Source organism: Meles meles, chromosome 18, assembly GCF_922984935.1.
Source record: "Meles meles chromosome 18, mMelMel3.1 paternal haplotype, whole genome shotgun sequence".
Classification (NCBI taxonomy): domain Eukaryota; kingdom Metazoa; phylum Chordata; class Mammalia; order Carnivora; family Mustelidae; genus Meles; species Meles meles.
In genome coordinates this window covers 59,668,172-59,692,630 of record NC_060083.1, presented here as the reverse complement: position 1 = coordinate 59,692,630, position 24,459 = coordinate 59,668,172, and the positions used below count along the sequence as shown (strand labels likewise).

General features: G+C 61.5%; 1 protein-coding gene across 3 annotated transcripts; it reads left to right on the top strand.

Annotated features, from left to right (window-relative positions):
- On the top strand, positions 1-24,459 carry RHBDF2 (rhomboid 5 homolog 2). 3 transcript variants are annotated; one of them, XM_045985971.1, is made up of 21 exons: positions 1-69; positions 4,728-4,852; positions 11,813-12,003; positions 14,887-14,952; positions 15,402-15,565; positions 16,250-16,377; positions 16,887-17,082; positions 17,187-17,390; positions 18,308-18,436; positions 18,735-18,853; positions 18,998-19,195; positions 20,129-20,240; positions 20,456-20,530; positions 20,679-20,840; positions 21,197-21,306; positions 21,456-21,519; positions 21,623-21,717; positions 21,921-21,996; positions 22,146-22,246; positions 22,417-22,570; positions 23,232-24,459. In XM_045985971.1, exons 5-21 carry the CDS (start codon positions 15,422-15,424, stop codon positions 23,649-23,651), a joined length of 2,487 nt encoding a protein of 828 aa, XP_045841927.1. In that variant the 5' UTR covers positions 1-69; positions 4,728-4,852; positions 11,813-12,003; positions 14,887-14,952; positions 15,402-15,421; the 3' UTR covers positions 23,652-24,459. The 3 variants fall into 3 exon arrangements, with proteins under 3 accessions (XP_045841927.1, XP_045841928.1, XP_045841926.1); XM_045985972.1 differs by lacking the exon at positions 4,728-4,852 and having other exon boundaries at positions 5-69; XM_045985970.1 differs by lacking the exon at positions 1-69 and having other exon boundaries at positions 3,422-4,852.

The following is a 24,459-nucleotide window of genomic DNA, read 5'->3' as shown; positions in this document are numbered from 1 at the left end:
GGAGCCACCGCCCAGCCGCTGACCCGCGCCGCTCGGAGCTGCGTCCAGGGGACGTGGGGCCGCAGGGAGGTGAGCGCGGGGCGAAGGGCGGAGCCGGCGCGCGGCGGCCGGGCGGCAGGCGCCGTAGGGGTCCGCGGGGTCCGGCCCGAACCTCGCCTGGGGCGACGGTGCGCGGCCGGCGAGGGTGCCCGCCCTGCCGGAGAGCTCGGGCCCCACGTGGGCCGCGCTGGAGGCCAGAGGTCGGGGCTGGACTCGGACGGAGGTGCTGGACCGGGTCTGCCGGTCCCCGGGGCTCGGCTGGGACAAGACGCCGAAGGGGGTCCCTTGGCTACGGGTCACCAGAGTGGGGAGGGCACGACGACTGGGCCGAAGTTTAAGGCCGCGGAAGGAAGGGGACAGGACCGCGCGGTCCCGCCTTCCTCCCAGAAGCGCCTGGAACTCCGATCCTTCCCTCCCCTTTAAACTCCGAAGCAGAGTCTGTGCTCTCAGCCTCGCGGGGGTGGAAACAGGTGCAGGGGAGCGGAGTCACAGCGAGGCTAGATCGAAGCTCAGAAATTGGACCCAGAAGTCCTGACTGCTGGACTGAGGGCCTTGGGGAAGGTTGGCCCCCTCTGATAGTCCTCCAGGGCCTTGGGTTAGGTTAGGGTTGGAAAGGGTTACGGCTGCTAGAGGCACCCTCCCATCCCAGGGCAGAGGGGAAACCGAGGTCTCAGCCCCTGCCTAACCCGAGAAGGCTGAAGGGTTGGAGCTCCTGAGAGGGTGTCAGAGCTGGGAAGGGCCGCCAAAGACACCACAGGTGCGCTGGCGCCTGGTTCCCAAGTGGCTAGATTTAGGACCCCGTGTGGGTGACATTGGCTGGTAAAAAGATGTGTTCCTGTCCACTCTGTAGGTAGGGCGGAGGGAAGAGTGGGGAGTGAAGCTTGTTCTAGAGCAGTGAGGTGTCAAGCCGGGGACTGATTATTGGTGCCGGAAGATACCCGACAGTGGAGACATTGCGGTTATCACAGCTCAGGAGAAGGAGGGGAATGCTGTTGTTACTGGCGTCTAGTGCGTCCGGGCCAGAGATTCTGCTAGAACATCTTAACTGCGCACTGGACAATTCCCCCCCGCAAAGAATCACTCTGCTCAAAATGTCAGTGCGGTGCTAAGGTTCAGAGACCCTGGTGCCACACCTGTTTCATCAGGTTACTTCTCACAGACTTCCCCTGCTTGCCTCAGTTTCCCCAGGGGCTAGGGGAGGAACAAAATAAACTTGAATGAGATAGATGTGAGGGCAGTTATTGCCCTAGCAATAGGCTCCCTTCGGTGCCATAAACCTTCCTCTTCCCTGCTCAAACCACAGTCTCTGCGCAAAGCAGGTCTGGGTGCTATGGGACAGGAGGTGAGTCCCAGGGGCTGGGAACAGGGCCTTCTCAGAGCTCAGTCCTGGAGTGCCTCACCCCTAAGGCAGCCTTCCATGCAAGGTGAGCCAGGGCAGCCCTCGAGCTCAAATATCCCCCTGGGGGAGGGAACAGAGGGGGAGGAGAGGAAGGGGGGGGCTCTCTGTTCTCATAGATTGTTCCCAAAGCTGGATTGCTAAGACAGGCATGGACTCCTGGCGCCATGTGACGGGCTGGAATTTTCCCTTCTAAACTGACCCCTAACTCTTCCAGTAGGTACACCAGGAAAATAACATCCAAGGACTAACAGGCTTCTAATTCCCTGTGGCTCCCCCGGTCTGCTTCCCTCCTACAACAAAAAAAGGGCCCCTGTGGCTGTGGGAACCCTGAGTTAGAGAAGAGGCCCTACGGTGGGCCCCCCTGCTGGCAGAGCGAGGCACACCCGTTCCTGGTGTTAGCCAAGCGCCAGGCCAGGGGGACCCCAGTAGGGACGACTCTGGTTTGAGTTGGGCTCAGGAACACTGGCCCAGGTCTTGGAGGATGGGGTGGGGGGGCTGTTCTAGAGGGGTGGGATGGAGTGAAGCAGCTGTCTGTCCCCAGGAGCCCAGGCCACCCGCTGCCCTCCCTTCCTGTTTTCTGACAGTGTCCGTTGCCCCCTTCCTGTTCACTTCTGGACCCTGGCCTCCAGGCCCGGGAGCTCCGGCGGGACAAAAGGAGCAGGTGGCAGTTTCTGGTTGGTTTGTTTTTGTTTTTGTTTCTGTTTGCTTTTAACTTTAAAGGGCTGGAGGGACACTCCCATCTTTTTGTTGAACCAGAAACTGTAACAGTGGCCTCTGCTTTTAATGTGTCCCTCGCGGCACAAGGCAGCACTTGGGACTAGTGCAGAGCTGTTAAGGAATCCAGTGGCAGAGCCTGACCCTGAACCTGGGCCGTGGCTCAGCCCCCAACCCTGTGCCTATCTGCTGCTAAGCCGCCGGCTGACTCCTGTCTGGTTCAATCCTGTGCGAGCTACAGCTGTACGTGGTGTAAGACACACGCGGGAGGCCCAGGAGGGGACATCCGTTCCTCTCGGGGGAGGAATTAGTCACATCCCAAATACATCATCCTGGAGGCTGCCGGGGCCTCCGTCTGGCTGTTCCTCCGTGGTGGTGCTTTTCCTGGTGGCCAGAGCTCTTACAGTGTTCCCCTCGACTTGCCAGAAACCGTGCTAGATGGGAGAGCAGATAAGAGCAGGAAGCTGTCGAGGGGGTGTGTCCGTGCGTGCACGGACCTGTTCGGGTGTCCAGGTGACTTGAACGAGGGCACTTGGCTGGCTCAGGAGGGCCTGCGACTTGATCTTGGGGTCATAACTTTGAGCCCCGTATTGGGTATACAGATTACTTAAATAAATAAGAATTTTTTTTAAAAAATCCTGAAACAAAAACAGGTGACTTGAATGGGCCACCTGGTACTTCTCTTTGGTTCAGAATGAGTGGTGGCAGGATCGGCGCGTCCCCAGCCCCCCGCACCCCCCCAGGGGGAAGCATCTGGGGAGAGGAACTCTGGGCTGCCTCCCCCTCTCCACACGTCCCCTCGGGTCTGTACCACCCACTTTGGAACAGTCTTCAGTGTTGTCCCGGCTGCCTGTGGGGATTTCCAGAGTGAGCTCACAGCTTTGCTCCGCATTTCCTACCCAGCTGGACCTGGCTGAGGGAGCACTGGCGGGATCATCCGCGCCCGCTGCGGGTGCAGGCTAACCTCTGCGCCGTGGAGAGGTTGGGGTGGTGCCCGGGCGAGGCCAGCTCGCAGGATAGGGGCTGGGAGGGTTTTGCCCCATCCCTGGGGCAAAACAAGGGCTTTCCCCTACAGCCCATAAAGTTCCTGTTGCTTCCCTATGGGAGTCAGATCTGAGTGTAAAGAAAAATTCAGCCTGTCGTCTTCAGGGAGGTACCAGAGCCCAGCGCTCACATTCCGTCATTGCGTAAACTTATCCAGCGACCCAGACACAAGTCATTTGTTTGTAGTTTGAAAGCTGCCAGAGGCCTGTTTGGGGCGGGGTGCCAGTGGTTGGAGCTAAGTGGGCAGTGCCAGTCAGGGATGCTGGCCGGGAGGCTGGGAGGACGGTAGGAGGGTGATTCCCAGCGTGGGGAGCCAAGGAGCGAGGCCCAGGAGCTGGCCGGCATGGTGGCCCATGAGGCAGTGGTCAGTAGAAGGGAGGGCCGCTTGGGGTCCGTGCCTCAGTCTCCGCAGCTGTACTCTGGGGCAGCGGTAGCCCACCGGGACGGCTTGCTGTGAGGATTCCAGGGGTGACCCATGGCAAGTCTTGGGCCCGGGGTCTGAGGTGGGAGCCGCGAGGATAAGGGCATCGTGCCTGCTGTCAGGGGTGTGTCTCTGTGCCTTTGGCACAGGCTCGTGGCGATGACGGGCCTTGCCCCGTGGGCTGTCGGGAGGGCTGGCTGAGAGCCTGTGGAAGAGCGGCGGTGCGGCCCGGTCTGGGGTGGGGACCCCCGCTGCACCGAGGCCGAGGGGACTGAGGGTGGGCTTGGACGTGGGAGGGGAGCCTCAGGCCAGGGCGTGCTGGCTCCTCCAGCAGGGGCTTCTCCCTGTCTGCCTGCACCTGCGTCAGGATGAGGGGTGAGGGGCTCGTGGGGGCGGTGGCCCTCAGCCTCCGCGCCCTCTGGCTGGGCTTGGGGGGCCAGGAACAAGGTAAGCCGTTCAGAGCCTTTGCTTTTCTCGGCTGCCTCCTCCCCCGCGGGGCCCCGGGCACCGAGCCGGGAGCACCGTCAGGTGGTCATATGCCCCTGACGTCCAGCGAGAAGCGGCTCTTCCCTCTCCAGGGGGCCCTCCCCAGGTCAGGCCTCCAGGGCAGCCTGCAGGAGGCCTGTGGGATGGGCCAGGAGCAGGACTTGACACGGAAATATGGCCCGAGTCTTGGCTCTCACCTTGTCAGCCACTGGTGATCCTGACAGAGGGACAGACAGCGTGAGAGAAGGTTTGAGAAGGCCGTTTGATAAGCCCAGCGCTGCCTAAGCTCCGGGTGACGTCATTTCTGCCTGGGGCACTGGGAGGAGCTCCGGAGTGTCCCAGGCCCACACCTGAACTCACCCCCAGCCCCTCGCTCACCACCCCAGGCCCCTATTTTGGCCACTTTGCCTCACCAGTTCCAGGGTGGCAAGACCTTCCCCCCACCCTCGCCCCGCCCAACAATGGGACCTGGGACAGGGGATGTGTCTGAGCCTCAATTTCCCCACCTGTCACATAGAGGTCTGTTACCTCCGGGGCTCTCGGCTCAGCTAGAGAGACGAAGTGGGCAGCGGTGAGCCAGGAATAAAAGCAGCCACCAATTAGTGGCCCTTGATTGTGTGCCAGGCCCCATCCGTTCATCATCTGATGTCATCTCTGCTGCATCGGCGGGTTTGGAGGGACCTTAGCCCATTTCACAGCAGAGGAAACCGAGGCTCCAAAGTGGTAACTTGCCCGAGATCTCCTGGCAGGTAAGTGGCCATGCCAGGGTTTGAGTCCTGTCTTTGTCCCGCCCGGCCCCACAGCCCTCCTCATTCCGCAGCCAGAGAATCCGTGCTGCTCCAGAGTGAGGCAGGGGGCTGCGGTGAGGCGGGGTTTACAAAGCCTTACACCCCCAGCCTTAATGGCCTGCCTGGGCCCACGTCCAAGTGCCCTGAAGCTCGGTCGTCACAGGGGCTGGGGCCAACCTCTTTTGGGGAAGCCGCAAGCTCCGGGGCAGGGTTCTGGGAAGTCAGGTTTATTAGCTCCTTAATGACTGTTTACAAGCTGAAAATTGTTTGCCTGGCATGCTCCCTCCCAGCTGTGGGGCCAGCCTGGGCCTCCAGAAGTGAGGGGCACCCAGAGCCGCAGCCTGAGTGGATCAAGATGAGGGGACCCAGGACAGCCCAGGGCCTGACTTCTGGCTCAATGACCCTGGGCCGGGTGCTGACCTCTCTGTAAGCTATGGTAAGTCAGCCTTTGTCCCTCTGCGGCGCCCGCACCCAAGGTGAGCCCCAGCTAATGGGGACAGAGCTGCCCAGATTTCAGACTCCTGGGGGGCTGCTTAGCATCTTTTAGCATAAACAGACTGGGGTCAGAGATGTTAAGTGGCTTGTCTAAGACTACCCAGCATTGAGGGTTGGACCTGAGACCCGTTTGCCTCAGCTAGACAGTGTTTGCACTGTCTAGAGCCAGGCCACAAGGAGCTGGGTGGAAATTAGGTGGACCCCACCCTTGCAAGCCCAAGACAGAGCCCTGGTCTGTGTACTGAGTGTGCTCATGTCTGGAAACAGCCTGTCACCTCTAGGTGTCGGGGAGCTTCTAGCAAGAGTGAAGCGGGCCTCCCCTGCTCCCCAACCCACGTTGCACCCCATCCTTCCCCTAACCTCGGAGCAGCGTCTAGGCCTCTGCCTGTGCCAAGGACCAGTGAAAACCCGGTTCCCAGGGGCACCCGGCTGGCTCAGTGGGTGGAGCTTGCGGCTCTGAATCTCAGGGTTGTGAGTTCTAGCCCCACGCTGGGTGCGGAGATGACCAAAAAAATAAACTTCAAAACAAAACAAAAAAACAATTTCTAGTACCTCGAGATCCTGAGAGAGGCAAATCCTCTTCGATGTTTGGAGCAAAGCCAGCTGGCATCAAGCTCAGGCTGACATGGTGTCCCTCTCCAGGAGCCATCCTGTGCCCTGGTATCAGACCCAGAAAGGACCAGGGCCTTCTGGACACCCCCCCCCCCGACTCCTCCCCTTCACGGCGATGCTCCGGGAGCAGCAGGACTAGAACAGGTCACCTTCCCAGAGGAGGCTGGGCTGTTGGGCAGGGCCCCCCGGGACCAGCCCCTGTGCTCCCTTCCCTCTGTTGTCCCCAGGCTGCAGTTGGCCCCCAGGCTCTGGGAGCTGCTGTGGGAGGGCACCTGCGTCCCTGCTCAGCCTCCATCCCCTTGTGTGCTGCGACAGGCAGCTTGTGGAGTCCAGAAAGTTCCAGAGGGCTCTCTGGGAGGCCACTTAGGAGGGCAGGGTCCAGCACTGTGTCCAGCTGGGGACACCTGGTGGCATTTAGTGCTGCCTGCCCCTGCATCCCAGCTCAGCTGGCTTCCCGTACGCAGGGCCCCCTGCAGAGGTTGGGACATTCACGTCTCTGCCCTCCTCACTGGCGCGTGGTCCCGAGAAAGCCTGGTGGGTGGGACAAAGGGGTGTTGGGGTGCGCCCCACTCTAAGAACTTGGCACCCCCTCCAACGTCCATGTATTCCTGCTCTGGGCCTAGAGCCCAGCACCCACTTCCCGTGTCTGTGGTTGGCTGTGCCACCCAAGCCACGGTAACTGGGTCACAGGGAGTCCAGAACCTGGGGTGTGATGGGGCAAAGCCAGTGGGTCACCAAGCCCTTGAACCTGCTGCCCCTCCCCCCTTCTTTATCTTCCGAACTGAGTTTGAGCAAAGGCTTTTTTTTTTTTTTTAAGATTTTTTAAAAAATTTATTTGACAGACAGAGATCACAAGTGGGCAGAGAGGCAGGCAGAGAGAGAGGAAGGGAAGCAGGCTTCCCGCTGAACAGAGAGCATGACCTTGAGATCATGACCTGAGCCGAAGGCAGAGGCTTTAACTCGCTGAGCCACTCAGGCGCCCCTGAGCAAAGGCTTTTTTTTTTTTTTTTTTTTTAAATTTTATTTTACTTATTTGACAGTGAGAGAGAGAGATCACAAGTAGGCAGAGAGGCAGGCAGAGAGAGAGGAGGAAGCAGGCTCCCTGCAGAGCAGAGAGCCCGATGCGGGGCTCGATCCCAGGAACCTGAGATCATGACCTGAGCCGAAGGCAGTGGCTTAATCCACTGAGCCACCCAGGCGCCCCTGAGCAAAGGCTTTTAAGGTGTGTGTGGGGAGGGTAGAGACATCGGGGCTCCCCCTGTGGGAGGGGCGCAAACCCGCAGGTGCTTTCAGTTCTCCTCTGCACCGGGCCACACAGCCTCCCAGCCCCGCAGTGCAGTCGATTCCGTGGACTTGCACCTCTGGGGAAGCGGGTGCTCGCTGGGAGGGAAGGAGAGGGACGGGGCAACCCGCTGGCTTCTCTAACTGACCAGCAAGTGACTTAGAGTTTGTAGCCTCTGACAGGGACCCTGTGTCCGCTTCCCTTTCCGCCTCTGCATTCTCTCTTCCTAAGTCCTGTCCCCAGACCCTCAGCGTCCGCTGGGCACTTCCCTGCCCTTTGCTCCAGCCCGCTCTTGGCAGCGCAGGGAGGTGTGGGGTGAGTCACGGGTCATCGGGACGCCTTTTGGGAGACAGGGTTAGATGACAGCCTTTACATAAGCTGTCCTTTCCGGGTCTCAAGGGGAGCTGGAGCCACGTCCCCTGAGGTCAGCAGAACTCAGGGTTTGGCTGGGGGTTGCACAGTGGGCGAGGGCCAGCTTCCTCTCCTCTCTGCAGCTTTCTAAAAACGCCCTGGTTCCCAGAAGGCTGTGGGGAGGGACCAGCCAGTTTCAGTTTCTGTGGCAGGGAAGCAGGGGAGAGAGGCCACTTCCTTGCTCCTGGCTGTCAACCCTGTCATTCTGTGATTCATCAGGGGACAGGCAGGTTCCCAGCAGCCCGGGGCCGTCTTCCTTCCCTCCGCACTGCCACTCACCCACAGCTCCAAGCCCGGGCCGGGGGCCAGTTTCCTTCCTTGGTTCAGGGGACCTGGGTGCCCCCCACCCCCACCCCCACCCCAGGAGGTCCCCTTAACTTCCTGATTGAGCCTAGTAGCTAGTAGTGGTCTGCCTCTTCGCTGGAGGGGATGCTTGTTACCCCTTGTCCAAGGGCCCCTTTCTTCCCTTTGTCCCCAGTTCGGGCCACACAGGCCAGGCCTCGGTGTCGGTAGCCTCCTGTTTGCGTCCGAAGCTGCAGCTGCTGACTCCCCATCCTGGTTCTGGAGGGCCTCAGAGCCTGGGATTGCTCGGACCCCTTGCCATTAGCCAGCTGGTGTGCCTGGGTGGCCGGCAGGTGGGGAGGGAGAGAAGGGACCAGAGTCAGAGCTGGCGAGGGGACAGTGGGGCCCCACGGGCTCGAGGAGAGGGGATGCTCACCCAGCACCCTGCCTGAGCCCGCCCAGGAAGAGCCCTGTGGGGAGACCGCTCCGGCCGAGGCCTTGCTCACTGTGGCTGTGTCTGCCGGGACACGGCTTAGCCAGCAATGCCCAGCCCCACCCTTTGTGGGGAAACCAGATTCTCCAGATGCATCAGTGAGCGCTTTCTGAGTCTGCATTTCTGTCCTGTGCGCCTGATCTGGGCTGCTCTTAGCCGGGTTCCAGCACTGGTTGTAGGAGGTCGGGGGCGGGGGGTACAAAAGTACCAACCCGTGGGCACCTCCAGATGATTCGAACTCTGCACTTGGCTTTTTCTTTGAATCTGCCCCACCCGCACCCTATGATGGACCTACCCGAAGTCACCGCCCTCTACCCAGGCCCTGCTGTTCTGGGCTGGGGTGGAAGGCCCCATTGAGGCCAGCACCCAGCATTGGCCTTGCTGGGTGGGGCAGGCTCCCAGACCTTCCGCACAAGCCCCCCACCCCTCCCTAGCCCACAGGCTGGGTGCTGCGGCAGCCCTGGGGTCTTAGAGCTGCGGATGTGACTGGGCCAGGAGGAAGCCCTGTCCCAGGATGTCACAATTTCCTCTGCAGTGAGCAAGCATTTCTGGGGCGTGGGAGATATGTGTCGGGCGGGGTGCTCCCAAAGCTCCGGCACTTTTTCCATCTGGGTTCGTCCGTGCCCAAGACTTGGGTTCTGTGGCCCCCCGTACTGCCAGCCCTACCCTCTGCCCCCCGCCACCCCAAGGAAGGCACTGGGCTTCTGGTACACCTGCCCACCATTTTTCCACAAGTTGGGGGAAGTCTCAGGAGTAGGCCCTCCCGTCCGTGGTGGAGAGGGGCTGTAGGAAAGCGGGGTTCGTACTAAGCTGTGGGCTTGGTGGGTGTCAGAGCTGGGCCGCCACCTCGTCCGAGTCTCTTGCCTTTTTTCTTTTTTAAAAGAGTTTATTTATTTATTTGACAGACAGAGATCACAAGTAGGGGGAGAGGAGGAGGAAGCAGGCTCCCTGCTAAGAAGAGAGCCCAATGGAAGGCTCGATCCCAGGACCCTGGGATCATGACCTGAGCCGAAGGCAGCGGCTTGAACCCACTGAGCCACCCAGGCGCCCCCGAGTCCCTTGCTTAACAGAGAAGGAAACTGAGGCCAAGGAGTAAAGCTGGCTCGAGGCCAGGACTCGGCACTGCCCTTGAAGACGGTGAAAATGGCTCTCTTAGATTCCCCATTCTTCCCCAGGGAGGTGTGCCCCCAGAACTGCCGCTGCTCTCCGGGCACAGCCACTTCTCCCTATGGCCTCCAGAAGTGTCCTGGGGCCAGTGCGGTCTCCCCAGCGTCAGGACATTGCCACAGATGCCCGCAGTGCAGCGGAGGCCCGGCCGGAGGCCCCAACCAGGCTGCTATGGCTTTGGGATGGGAGGGCAGGCCGGGGAGTCCGGGCTGTGCTGGGAGACGGGAACGGGAGGTCCAGTGGGGGCTCATCCTGGGACTGCATCTGCCGTCCTCAGCCCACAGTGGTCCCCGAGCCCTAGCAGGGCAGAGAGTCCCTCCTGGAGACTTCCAGAGTGGGCCACTCCCTTCCTGGGCTGAGTGTAGGACGGGGAAGGGATGGTTTTAGTCTGGGGTCCATGTGGACTGCCAGTCTGCAACGGTGCATATGCCCCCCCCCCCATCCCGTTAGCCATTAGTGGAAGCCAGCTTCCGGATTTGGTGCTTCTGGGGGAGGGGGACACCTGCACACAGCCGGGTGTCTGCAGTCTGCTAGCGGAGGCAGGTGGGAAAGTGGTTGATTCTGCCTGGTGGGGACAGGGCGGACTTCCTGGAGGAGGTGACATTACAAGGGGGGGGGGCGGAGCCTGCTGTGCCAGGTGCAGGGCCTCAGGTGAGGAAGTAGGGGCCAGGGACCTGCAGGGCATGTGTGTCTGCTGGGGGTGGAGACAGGTTCTGAAGGGCACTGGATGCTTACTCTGGGACAGTGTGATCAGCATGGAGTTCCAGAGGGAGCCTGCGTGCTTGATGACCTCACCCAAGCTCCCACTCAGCAGCTCGTCCTAACCTTTCTCCCAGCCTTCCTCCACTGTCTGCCTCCTTCCTTCCTTGGGGCAGAACAGCGCCTGCCTGGTGCCCTCTTGCTGCCCCCTGATCCCAAAGGAGACCGAACCAGAGAACTTTCCATGCAGTGGCCCCAGGGGAGGCTGTTGTCCTGGAGCTGCCCCCAGAGTAGAGGTAAAGTAGCATCCGAGGAGCCAGCTGGCCTGGCACTGAGGCCCATCTGCCCGTCATCTGTCAGGGGCCTTCTCGCCCGCTGCCAGCCTGCCCTGAGGTGTGGAGTCAGGACTGCCAGCACTTTGGGATAGAAGTGAGGATGCCCAGTCTATTGGGCAAACCCTGAAGCAGAAAGCATCCTGAGCCCCCAGCTCTGCCTCACATCCCCCCTCGGGCGCCCCCGCACACCCAGAGTTCCTCTGTCTTATAGCTGGAACGCTTTGCCGCCCCGTGAAATCGGAGGGAGGGCACAGACTGGTGCCAGCCGGTTTGCCCCACGTACCCCTCTGGGTAACCCCAGGCCGCTGAGGAACAGAGTTTGCAAAGTGCTGTTGAGTAAAACTAAGTTTCCTTCCCGACTGGACTGGACTGGGTCACCCTGATAGGGATCTGTCCAGCCCCCAGTGTGCCCTAAGCTTTGGTGGCGGTGGAGGGGGGGGGGGGGGGGGGGGGGGGGCTTCTGTTTCCCGAAGAGACCCAGCTGTTCCCCTTCCTGGCTGTGTGAGCATGGGCAAGTTACTTAACCCCTCTGAGCCTCCCTCTATGCCCATCCACGAAATGGGAACAATGGGAGATGTCCACCTTCAAAGGTTTTTTGAGGACAAAGTGGGATAATGGATGTGAGGGGCCAAGCCTGGCGCTCCTGAGGACTGACCTGCCCACCCCCAGCAGCCTGCGAGGTTCTGCTAAGGGAGGGTCTGCCGCAAAGCTCCTCTGCGAGCTCCCTGCTGAGCTGAGAGCCCGACGCGGGGCTCGATCCTAGGACCCCGGGATTATGAACTGAGCCGAAGGCAGAGGCTTTAACCCGCTGAGCCACCCAGGCGCCCCCAAAGAAAGACTTGTAACTCATTTGAACGCGCCTTCAACATCCATCTTACTCCATTCGAAAGGAAGTCTTAATCAGAAGAAGCCAACACGTTTCTCATGACGTTACATTGACGCACACAAAAAATAGGGACTGCCCTGATTTGGGATTCCCAGCCCAGAGTGGAGGTCCTTACTGCAGGAGAACAGATGTCTTAATCCCTCACCCATGAGGCCTGTGGGATTATCCCCATTTCATAGGTGCAGAGACTGAGGTCAAGAAGATTGAAAGATGCATTGTTCCAGCACGCCTGCTTGAACCTGCCCTTCCCTCTCTATAGGCTGTGTGCACCAAGTGAGCGGCCCTGTTTGGCCTGGAAGCCTCTTATCTTGGCATCTGTCCACCTTTACTCGGAGCTGAAGCTGGACGGACACCAGAGCATCTGCATGGAGTGAGGGAAGGACTAGAACATGCTCTGAAGACCCCTGCAACAAGACCCGGGAAGCACTGAGCTCAGTCCAAACCCCGAAGGTAGGACGCCGGGTAGCCACGCGGGCTGGACCCAAGGCACCCGCCGCTTTGCTTGCTTTTTTATTTTTCAGCCAATACGTACGGATACTACCTGTGGGCCAGTACTCTGCTGGATGGGGTGGTACCGCAGGGAATATGGCAGAGAGAGGAAGGTGACCAGGGTAAAGTCATGGAGAGGCTTGAAGCAGGAGCGGGAGAGCTGCTTTGGGCAGTCAGGAAGGGCTCCTTGGAGGCGGTGGCACCCAAGCTGGAACCAGAATGATAGGAAGGAGCCACCTGCTCTATTGTGTGATGATCTGATATGAGGATAGAAAGATGAACACAGGCAGAGGCCGAATGTTCATGGAGTACCTGCCTGAGACTTTTTCAACACCGTCATTGAGCTATAATTCACATTTAGTCCATTTAATCCACATAAACTACATCCATTTAAAGTGTATAATTCAGGGATGCCTGGGTGACTCAGTCGTTAAGCATCTGCCTTCAGCTCAGTCATGATTCCAGGATCCTGGGATCGAGCCCCGCATGGGGCTGCCTGCTCAGCAGGAAGCCTGCTTCTCCCTCTCCCACTCCCCCTGCTTCTGTTCCCTCTCTCGCTATCTCTCTCTCTCTGTCAAATAAATAAATTAAATCTTAAAAAAAAAGAAAGTGTACGATTCAATGGTTTCTGGTATATTCACAGGTCTGTGCCACCTTCCATCGCTTGAGAATGAGACCCACCCTTTAGCTGCTGTCCCCCTACCCCTGGCCTGTCCAGACTTTCATATGAATGGACTCCCAGAGCATGTGGTCTTTGTCCGGCTTCTCTCACTTCACATAACATCCTTAGGTTCAGCCGTGCTGGACCCCGTGTCGGTGTTGCTCTCCTGTTTCTGGCTGACTCAAAATCCCATTATGTGCATGGAACACCCTTTGTTTCTCTGTTGGTCTGTCGTTGGGCCTCTGGGCTGTTTGCACCTTTTGGCTCTGATGACCATGCTGCTGTGAACATTCTAGAACAAGTTTCTGTGTGCATACACTGCCCAGGTGTGCGTCATGCATTCTCTCATTTGATGCTCAGGGCGCCTCTCCTGGGGGAGGTCTTTTCCTCCTTACAAAGTGAGGATGCGGGTGACTCATGGTCGAGATCAGGTCAAGGCCAGACCACCCAGTGAGTGGCAGTATGCTTTTTTTCTTTTTTTTTTTTTTTTAAGATTTTATTTATTTGGCAGAGAGGGAGAGAGGGAGCACAAGCAGGGGGAGCAGGAGGCAGAGGGAGAGGGAGAGGCAGGCTCTTCGCTGAGCAGGGAGCCGGATGCGGGACCCACACCCAGGACCCTGGGATCATGACTCAAGCCAAAGGCAGATGCTCAACCAACAGCCACTGAGAGGTCCCATGCTTTTGACCGTGACCCCTCGGCGCCTCCTAGCAGAACTCAGCAGGTGCTAGACAGGGAGGGGCTCAGAGTGGCGGGTTCAAGGGCGAGGAGGACGCAGAGCCACTCGGGGCCCAGAAACCCCAGTGAGAAGCGTGGACTTGAGGTGAGAACGGGAAATCCTGGGACGGTGTTGAGCAGAGAGAGACGTGGTGTGATTGGTGGTTTTAAAAGGTGATGTCCGTTGCTGCATGGAGGATGGTCATGAGGCTGGGGACGCGAGGGGCAGCAGGTGGAGGGGTCAGGAGGCTGCTGTGACTCTGCCGTGGAGAGAAGATGCTGGCTCTGGGGGGCTGCGTAGAGATGGAGGGGACTGACGGACTCAGGCCACACGTGGTTGCTGCGTCACCTTTCGGTCACACGTCGGTCCCACGAGCCCTTACCTAGAGGGCTCCCATGTGACTCTCCCCGGGTCTCCGCACACCCGGGGTCAGCACTGTGTCGGCAGGTGGATGTGGAGTCCCTGGTCTTGTGCTGGGAGAAGGGAAACAAGGTCAGCTCCAGCAGCTTCGGGAAGTGGGGAGAGGAGAAAGCGAAGGGTTTCAGCCAGAGAAAGAGCAAAGTGAATGAGGAAGGGAGGAGGAAAGCACGGGCAGAGCGGCGATTCTGGTGGAATCGGAGGGGAGGTGGGAGTGGGGGCCACGAGCGAGTATGGACAAGCCCCAGATCTAGGCGGGGGCAGGGAAGAGGGGTAAACTGCCCCCTCCTCTTGGCAGGGCCATTTCCCAGGATCCACTGAAATTCAGGCTGAACTTACTCTCCAACCCAGCAGTTCCACTTCTAGAAGTTCGTTTTGGGGCAGCACTGGGACAGGTGCACGGTCTAGGCAAGGGCTTTGGTTAACACTGGACAGGAGTCCCAAATGCCAAACACACACCAAACAGCCATCAGTCTGGTTAAATCTTGGTGCATTCCACTCAGCGAAGTCTTTTCAGCAGTCAAGAAAGGTAAGGTAGGGGCGCCTGGGGGGGCTCCGTTGGCCGGGCATCCCAGTCTTGATCTTGGCTCAGGTCTCCCTCTCAGGGTCGTGAGCTCAGACTCCCTGTGGGCCTCCACGCTGGGTGTGGAGCCTGCTTTAAAAATAAAAAAAAGGTAGATCTGTCTGTATGCATTGATGTGCAGCCGACGGAAGAAAGGATATGGTGTGAGCGTGTAAAATTCTAAGTACGTGTATCCTTCTCCGGGTGCAAAGAGGCTCTTTCTTGGAAGACGGGGTGACGGGCAGACCCTGAGTTCACTTGCTGCTTTATAATCATCGGAGTCATTTTTGTGTTTTGTTTCTGCAATAAGCATATGCCACCTTTATCGCTGGGATTAACGTTTTTCCTCCACGGAAAGATCAAAGTACAAACAGGTGGCAGTTTCAGTTACCTTTGAAAAAGGAACCAGGCAGCCCAGGGGACAGGAACCAGCACAGTGGCTTTCCCGTCTGTCTGGTAATGAGGCTGAACTACCACTTCCTCGCTAGGAACCCAGGGACGGCTCCTCGGAGAACCGCCTGCTCCCCGTACAGCTGTGGACCTCTTGTTTGCGGGTAGGGCACTGGGTTACCCTGGAGCCTTCTTGTCCTCCCCCAAGCCCTGCCCTAAAGTCAAGGAAGCTGCCCTCTGGCCCCTGGCCTATGTTGACCAGGGTGACCAGGCGGCCAAGGTCACTGTAGCTTTGTCCTTTGCCCTCGGCTCCTTTCTGGGTGTGGTTCTTGCCCGAAGCAGAGAGACCACCAAGGGAAGGAGGTGGAAAGGTGGGGATTCCCCAGACCCCTCCGGGCGTGGAATGCAAACAAAGGATGGAAATAGACCTACATCGGACCCCACCCAGTTCAGAGTCGGCCTCTGCCCAGGCAGCGGTTTGGACCCCAGAGTTAGGCAATTCTGCAGGTGGTTCTCAGCCTGGGCCACCCACCTGGCACCGGGGCCCCCAGGTCCCTTCCTGTCTTGCCACCTGTTGACACGCTCATACCCCCTCTCCCTGTTTCCATCCCAGTCGCCCTGCCCCAGCCCACCATGGCCTCCGCTGACAAGAATGGCGAGAGCGTGTCCTCTGTGTCCAGCAGCCGCCTGCAGAGCCGGAAGCCGCCCAACCTGTCCATCACCATCCCACCTCCCGAGAACCCGGCGCCGGGCGAGCAGGCCAGCATGCTGCCCCAGGTAAGGGGGCAGCCTGGAGGCTCACTGGGGAGCCACAGCTGTGCCCATGCGATACCACTGGGCCGGAGGCGGCCCCTTCTGCCTGAGCCTCAGTGACTTAGGCCTGCGCCCCCTCCCTCCCCGCCCGTGTCACTGGAATGAGCCCTGTGCCCAGGAGCTGCGTGTCCCGGTGGTCGTGGACGGGGAGACCGGGACCACAGTCCTTGAGGAAGGCTCCTGGTTCTACCAGTCCCGGCGGTTTCCATTTCCTACCCCCCCACCCAGGGGCTGGCAGACCCGGGGGTCAGGGCATCAGCAGCTGGCCCCGCAGCGCCCAGCTCCCGTGGAGAATGGAAATGAAGACGGGCTGGACCAGCGCTCCATAAAGGGCTTATTGAGAGCAGCCTCGAAGCAGTGTCCTGGGCATAAAAGGGGTCCTGTGTTGGTGGCGCCCACTCACCCCGGGGGCTGTTTTGCATACGGGGAGCCAAGGGGGAGCCCTGGTCAGGGAGTTGGGCAATCACGTTAGGGTTCCTTGAAGAGTGGAGAGAAAGTGACTTTACAGTCGGAAGGACAGCAGCTCAGGCGTGTACCTTAGGAGCGAGGTGTGTTCTCAGGGTTCTGGTGTAGGGGACGGAAGAAGTGCCAGCCCAGGGTCTGGGCTCCACCGAGTCCCAGCCTGACCTCTTGCCCTGCCTCCCACAGAGGCCCAGGAACCCAGCCTACGTGAAGAGTGTCAGCCTCCAGGAGCCGCGGGGACGATGGCAGGAGGGCAGCTCGGAGAAGCGCCCTGGCTTCCGCCGCCAGGCCTCCCTGTCCCAGAGCATTCGCAAGTGAGCACCTTCCTGCCCCCAGCAGCCCTGGGGACCTCTGCTGGGCCGGCCCCTGTGTCCCCTTCTGAGAAGAAGGAATAGGGCAGGGCTGGAACCTGCATATTTGCAGGAGGTCAGGGGGTGGGCAGGGGAAGGAAGCTGGAGCCCAAGGTGTCTTGTAGAAAGTTACAGTCTGGAGGCTGTGGGTTCAAGGAGCCAGGGCTGCAGGGGAGGCTCTGACCCTCAGGAGGGCCCCCAAAGCCTGCCCAGCCCAGCTTGGCCCCGGACTCTCTTTACCCCTCTCCGTCTGGTCATCGGGTACCAACCCAGGAGCCAGAGGGGGAGCCAGTCTGCCCCTTGCACGGCAGGCACACGTGCCCGTCCCCCGGCCCCCCAGCACACACCTCCCCCAGCCCCTCCCGCCTCACCTGCCCTGCCCACCCCTCCCGGGACCCCCGCCAGCGCGCACTCCCCGTCCGGCCGTGGGCGTCGTGGAGGCCCGGTGGCCACGGCTCCGTGTGCTCCCGCAGGGGCACGGCCCAGTGGTTCGGGGTCAGCGGCGACTGGGAGGCCAAGCGGCAGCACTGGCAGCGCCGGAGCCTCCACCACTGCAGCGTGCGCTACGGCCGGCTCAAGCCCTCGTGCCAGCGCGACCTGGAGCTCCCCAGCCAGGAGGTGCCCTCCTTCCAGGGCGCCGAGTCGCCCAAGCCCTGCAGGATGCCCAAGGTGGGCTCCCCTGGCGGCGGTGGGGGCGGGGCGGGGGGGTGGGGAGTGGCAGGTGCCTCGGCCCCGGGAGCCCTGGCTCTGCTCACCCCTGCCCTCCCTTCCAGATTGTGGACCCCCTGGCCCGAGGACGGGCGTTCCGTCACCCCGACGAGGTGGACAGGCCCCATGCCCCGCACCCGCCACTGACCCCAGGGGTCCTGTCCCTCACCTCCTTCAGCAGCGTCCGCTCCGGCTGTTCCCACCTGCCCCGCCGCAAGAGGACGTCTGTGGCCCACATGAGCTTTCAGGCTGCCGCCGCCCTCCTCAAGGTAAGGGTGCCTCCCCGCCTCTGCCCGGCGCCCCCTTCCCCCCCTCTTCCCAGAACACCCCTCCCAACCCCGCCAGACTGTGCCGAGGGCAGAGGGAGGGGCCCTGCAGCCCAGGAGCCCCGCCCATGTCCTCCCAGCCCCAGCTCTCCACAGTTCTAGAAGCCGGTTTCTGCACCCACCCGAGCTGGGAAAGTAGGAAGTGACCTGTGTAGGGACCACCCTTCACCCAAGTTCACTCGGCGCCTGTGATGTGCTGGGCGCGGGGACTGTGGGGCGGACCGAGCCAGTGGCGCACCCTGGAAGGGCTCCCAGCCGCGAGGGGGCCGGTATCACTACTCAGCGTGATGAGAGGGGCGCCTGCGTAGGAGAGGGGCTGACGTTGGGACAGGCACTTGGGCTGGAGTCCGGAAAAATAAGGGAAAGCTCCCCAGGGAAGGAAGGAAAGGAACCATATTCTCAGGGGAGGGAAGGGCCCATGCAAAGGCCTGGAGGTGGAGGGGGCCCCGCCCATGAGGGGAGCAGCGCTGGTTTGATCGGATTTTAGTGGGTGGGGGTTTATGGGAGGAGAAGCCACCGACTGGAGTCCCAGAGGCAGACGTGGGCCCGCAGTGCGGTGCCAGGAAGCTGCAGCGGGGGCAGATGGCTTGAGTGTGGGGGGCGAGGGTGCAGAATGAGTGCGCGGGAGGGAGCCGCCCCAGCCAGAGGTAAGGAGGTCAGCAGGGTGAGAATAACTGAACATCTTGGAGAGAGCGGTGGGTTCGGGGCTATGGAAGCTTCGCTCCATGCTCTGGGCAGGGTCCAGGGTCCCATCTCCCAGGGTACTGCCCCGGGAGGACGGGCTTCACAGTTCCTTTGGAGGGGGCAGGGGTAGTGGCCCCTGATCTGGGCCTGATGGCCGGGCCTCTGCCCCATCACAGGGCCGCTCCGTGCTGGATGCCGCGGGTCAGCGGTGCCGCGTGGTCAAACGCAGCTTCGCCTACCCCAGCTTCCTGGAGGAGGACGTGGTGGATGGCGCAGACACATTTGACTCCTCATTTTTTAGTAAGGCAAGCATGGGGTGTGGGTCTCGGGCACAGGGCATGGGGTGGCCTGGCCTTGATTGTGCTCTGCGGGGAGCCCCTGAGGGATCCAAAGGCCCATGGGTGGGATGGGATGGGCCACCTTGTGGAACTCCTGGGCCCTGTCTTCCTGTGGAGGACCTGGCAGGGTGGGGGGCCAGCCTGGAAAGCCACGGTCAGGGTGGATGGGCACGAGCCTTCCGCTTCCCTCCCAAAGAGCCCATCTATCTAGCTTTGTCCTGTCCTTGAACTGAGGTCCTGTCTTTTTCTGTGTCCCCCACCACAGGAGGAAATGAGCTCCATGCCCGATGACGTGTTTGAGTCTCCCCCACTCTCGGCCAGCTACTTCCGGGGCATCCCTCGCTCGGCCTCCCCAGTCTCCCCCGATGGGGTGCAGACGCCTCTGTGAGTCTGGGCATCCTTCCTCCGGGGCACAGGGAGAAGGCGCAGCTCGGGAGGGCTCCCCAGACCCCCAGTGCCTCCCCCCCGAGCCCCCTTCTGGGACATGGGGGGTGGGGGCAGCAGGCTGAGAGCCGTCCCCACCCCCAGGAAGAAGGAGCACGGCCGAGGCCCGGTGGACGGGGCCAGGCGCGGCAAGCGCATCGCCTCCAAGGTGAAGCACTTCGCCTTCGACCGCAAGAAGCGGCACTACGGGCTGGGCGTGGTGGGCAACTGGCTGAACCGGAGCTACCGCCGCAGCATCAGCAGCACCGTGCAGCGCCAGCTGGAGAGCTTCGACAGCCACCGGTGAGCGGCCCGCAGGCCCGGGGCTGCCTGCTCGGGGCTGCCCGCTGAGCGCCCCGCCCTCCGGAGTCCCTCCGCGGTAGGCGGACGGGAAGCGCGGACAACCGCCCCATCCCCCCGAGGGTCCCTCACCTACGGCACCCCGTATTCAGCAGGTGTGGGAGAGGAGAGTGGGGACAGGCCCTCAGGGTGTCCCCACGAGCACTCGAGTCGCCTGGGAAGGCTTCTTGGGCCCTTTGCTGCCTCTTCACCCTCCTGGCTCACTTGGCCTGTGTCCTTAGTCCCGCCCCCAACAGCCATCGAGGATTCATTGAGCCCTGGAACAGCTCTGGCAGGAGGGACGGGGGTGCAGCGGGGGCCAGAGGGACAGTTAGAAGCTCTATGAGTGAGGGGACGGTCGGGGGGAAACCAGAGGTTTGGGGAGGGGCAGTTCTCACCGTGTACCACCGGTGGTGACCCCATCGACATCAAACCCAAAACCAAAATAATGAGTAACAAGTGTAGCAAGTGTCCCAGGAGGACAGGGCATGAGTGGACGGCCGGCAGGGAGGGCTGCAGCCAGCATGTAGCCGGGTAGAGAGAGATGTGAAGAGCATCCCTGGCAAAGGAAATGCCAGGTGCAAAGGCCCTGGGGCTGCAGGGATCACGGTTTGTTGCAGGAGCTGTTAAGGGAAAGCGGGCAGGTGCAGTAAGGCCCTGCAGCCAGCAGGAGGCGGTGATGTCAGACTTTACTCCAGGGGGAGCGGGAAGCCATCTAAGGGTTTAAGCTGGGAGAGAGACCTGGGGTGCCTTTTCAAAGTCACCGTGGTGAAGGATGAGTTGGAGGGGAACAGAAGGGGAAGGGAGAGAGCAACTGAGAGCTGACGGGGGCTGAGCTTAGCAGGCTGAGGTTGGGATGTGGGTTTGGCTCTGCTGACCCAGGGCCTCTGTCCCCAGGCCCTACTTCACCTACTGGCTGACCTTCGTCCACATCATCATCACACTGCTGGTGATCTGCACGTACGGCATTGCTCCTGTGGGCTTTGCCCAGCACGTCACCACCCAGCTGGTGAGTCAGGCTAAGGAAGGGGGCTCCCCTCAGGGGGTCCTGAGACCCCCGAGAGACATCAGCGTCATCGGCCCTGGAGTCCCTCCCGTGGTCACAGCCTGGCCCATGCAGGAGGGTGCTCTGGGCTCAGCATGGCTTTACCTCTCAGCCCCACGCTGGGGTCCCTACCCTGGCATGCGGAAACCCCTGACCGCCCCCCCTCGCCCCTGCACCAGGTGCTCAGGAACAAAGGTGTGTATGAGAGCGTGAAGTACATCCAGCAGGAGAACTTCTGGATTGGCCCCAGCTCGGTGAGGAGCCCAGAGGGATGGGCAGCTTCTCAGCAGGGAACCCTGGGGCCCTGTCGCCCGCCCAGGAGCCCCTCTCATCTGGGGACCTGCAGGGGAGACTAGCGAGTGGCCAGCTCTGGGCCCAGGCTCACTCTTTGCCCTCCCCCAGATTGATCTGATCCACCTGGGAGCCAAGTTCTCCCCCTGCATCCGGAAGGACCAGCAGATCGAGCAGCTGGTGCTTCGGGAGCGAGACCTAGAGCGGGACTCGGGCTGCTGTGTTCAGAACGACCACTCGGGCTGCATTCAGACCCAGCGGAAGGACTGCTCGGTGGGGCCAGGCCCTCCAGCCCCTGCCAGCCCGACTCTGGCCCTGCACACCACCGTCCCTTGCCCCTGGCATAGCGGAGGGGCCCTCACGGACAGTGACCACGTCCCCCTCTCCTTCCAGGCCCCATACACCCCCGTACATGGCCCAGCGCAGGGAGAGTGCCGACCTCCCCAGCCCCGGAGAAGTGAAGGAAGTGATGTTCCCAGGTCCTAGGAACATCAGCGAGGGGTGGAGGTCCTGGGAGATGGGCCTGAGCCCTGGGGACCAGGGGAAGAGCCCCCATCCAGAGGGTCCCTTGCTCACTTTAACAGATATGATGTGATCCTAGACGTAACCAACCTTCCTTCATCCTCCAGGAGACCTTAGCCACTTTTGTCAAGTGGCAGGATGATACGGGGCCCCCCATGGATAAGTCTGATCTGGGCCAGAAGCGGACATCAGGGGCAGTGTGCCACCAAGACCCCAGGTACCGTCCCAGGGCGGCCCAGCTGGGCTGTGAGAAGACAGGGTTGAGTGTGCTATATGCCTTCCCCCGGGGATGTTAGCGGGTGGGTGTGACAGGCTGGGGGGACGTCCACAGCTCCTCATTTTGCCCCCTCTGACCTCTGCCTCCAGAACCTGCGAGGAGCCAGCCTCGAGCGGCGCCCACATCTGGCCCGATGACATCACCAAGTGGCCAGTGAGTGTCTGGGGTGGAGAATGGTCTAGGAAGGGCCGGGGGTAGGGTGCCTGCCGCCGCAGGGGCCCAACCCAGTGTGGGCGTCCCCCCTCGCCCCCTGCAGATCTGCACCGAGCAGGCCCGGAGTAACCGCACCGGCTTCCTACACATGGATTGCCAGATCAAGGGCCGCCCCTGCTGCATTGGCACCAAGGGCAGGTCAGCCCGCCCCGTGCCCCTCGGTCACCCCCCACCCCCCGGGCTAGTATCCTCCCTCCTCAACTCAGGGGTCGCCCATGGTGTGAGCGGGATGAAGGGGAGCCTGCCCCAGAGCTAGGGTCCCCGCAGAGGGGCACCCCTTCCTGCCAGTGGGCGGGGGCCCTCGGGGCTGTGACGGATCCCCTTGCCTCCCTGGCCCGCAGCTGTGAGATCACCACCCGGGAGTACTGTGAGTTCATGCACGGCTATTTCCACGAAGAGGCAACACTCTGCTCCCAGGTAAGGTGGGGCCTGCCGGGGCCCCAGGCGTGAGGAGGTGAGCACGGTGGCCATGTGTCCCCCCACCGCCTGCAGATCTGTGCCCCCCCCCACCCCCACATCGGGGCCAGCGAGGCCACAGGCACTGACTGCCCTGTGCTTGCCGTCAGGTGCACTGCTTGGACAAGGTGTGCGGGCTGCTGCCCTTCCTCAACCCCGAGGTCCCCGATCAGTTCTACAGGCTCTGGCTGTCTCTGTTCCTCCACGCAGGGTAAAAGGCTCCTCACTGCCCTCCCCTCCCCCCACACCCCTGTGCCCCCTGCACTGCCCGCGTGCCCCCCCCTTCCCCCCTCCCCCGCTCTGGCCCGTGGATGAGGACTCCTGGCTGGCAGCGGGGGGCAGATAGGGGGCAGCTGACGCCTGCTGTGCCCCACTCCCCAGCGTGGTGCACTGCCTCGTGTCTGTGGTCTTCCAAATGACCATCCTGCGGGACCTGGAGAAGCTGGCCGGCTGGCACCGCATTGCCGTCATCTTTATCCTCAGTGGCATCACCGGCAACCTCGCCAGTGCTATCTTCCTCCCATACCGGGCGGAGGTAGGGACGGGGACAGGGCGGGGAGGGCCAGCTCTGCTGCTTCCGCCCTTCCCCCCCGGAGCCGCCAGAGGGATGCGCGGCCCCTCCTGGGCCAGACAGCAGATGGACAGCTAAGCTGTGGGCTTATTGGCTGATCCCCTAGTCCCCGGGGGCAGCGGACAGCGATGCCTTTGCATCACGCTCAGGCATCACCTCCAGAAAGACCTTCCCAGCCCTTGTCCCCCGCTTTGCTCTCTTTCTCTACTTCATTTCTCTTCGTGACCGTAACCCTTGCCTTGCCGTATGTCATGTGTCTGTGGGTTGAGCAGTATGAAATCTGCAACGTGCAACAGTTCGTGACCCACAGAAACAGGGACAGGTTTCCGATCGGTTCAACCCCATGCCCTTGGCTTGTTCGGTGTCTGTCCATCCCGCCGTCTGCTGCCTGCTGTAGGCCTGTCTGTCCTGCTTACAGCACAGGCCACGCACTGGGCACGCGGCCAGTCCTCGGTGTTGGCAGAAAGGGTGGGTGCAGCAAGGCCGGCTCTGGTCTGGGAGCCTCAGCTGTCGGGTCCCCTGCCCTGGGAGGAGCCGGGTCCTGGTGCTCCCACCGCCCGGCTGCACCCCGACTTTGCGCCGGGCCCCTGGGATTGACGCCGCTCCCCTCCCCGCCCTGCCCCAGGTGGGCCCGGCGGGTTCGCAGTTTGGCCTCCTCGCCTGCCTCTTCGTGGAGCTCTTCCAGAGCTGGCAGCTGCTGGAGCGGCCCTGGAAGGCCTTCCTCAACCTGTCGGCCATCGTGCTCTTCCTGTTCATCTGTGGCCTCCTGCCCTGGATCGACAACATCGCCCACATCTTCGGCTTCCTCAGCGGCCTGCTGCTGGCCTTCGCCTTCCTGCCCTACATCACCTTCGGCACCAGCGACAAGTACCGCAAACGTGCCCTTATCCTAGTGTCGCTGCTGGTCTTTGCCGGCCTCTTCACCTCCCTCGTCATCTGGCTCTACGTCTACCCCATCCACTGGCCCTGGATCGAGTACCTCACCTGCCTGCCCTTCACCAGCCGCTTCTGCGAGAAGTACGAGCTGGACCAGGTGCTGCACTGACCCCCGAGGGATGGGCTGCCTGTCTGTGGAGCGCCCCAGCCCGTGCCCTGGACACCCGCCGTCGGGGGGCCCCGGCCCTCCCTCCGCCAGCCACGCCGACTGCACAGGGACAGTCACAGAGGCTGGTTCCTCCGGGGAGGGAGGCCCCCCTTCCTCAGTCTGGGGGACCCCCTGATCACGTGCTCCTCTGCTGCTCCCCTGCCGGCAGGACCCTTGCGGCGACATGGGCTTCTCTCCTTCCCAAGGTCCTGGGCTTTGCCGATCTCCTCCCTCCGCCCCTGCTGGTGCCGGCCCCCCCCCCCCCCCCGCCACACGCACACACCATTACCGTGCATGCGCCCTCACTGGGACGTGGCCAGGGTTCCCACCAAGTTCTCGCCCCTGCCCTATGAGCCTGTGCCCCTCATTCAGCAGTGGCCCAGCGAGCCCGCCCTTCATGCTCCTGGACCGGCCATGTGGGACGGGCTCTGCCATGGTCTGGGGCAGAGGCCGGAGCACAGAGACACAGCGAGGCTGGGAAGCTGAGAGCCTCTGCTTGCTGGTGGCAAAGTGAGGCCGCCTTCTCTCTGTCCTGGGCCTCCGTTCGAGTCAGTGTTCTGCCCTGTGGGCTGGCTCTGAGAAGGCCAGCCCTACCCCTCTCTGCCTCCCTCCTGCTCAGGTCGGGGCGGGGGCGGGCCGCCTCAAGGACCTGCTCCCAGGGTTGCCCGAGGCTCAGTCAGGCCTTTTTCTACTGGTTTATATTATGGTTCTAATTTTTAAAAGTAACGCTAACTTTATATGGATGAAGACTCAAATGTAGTAAATGGTA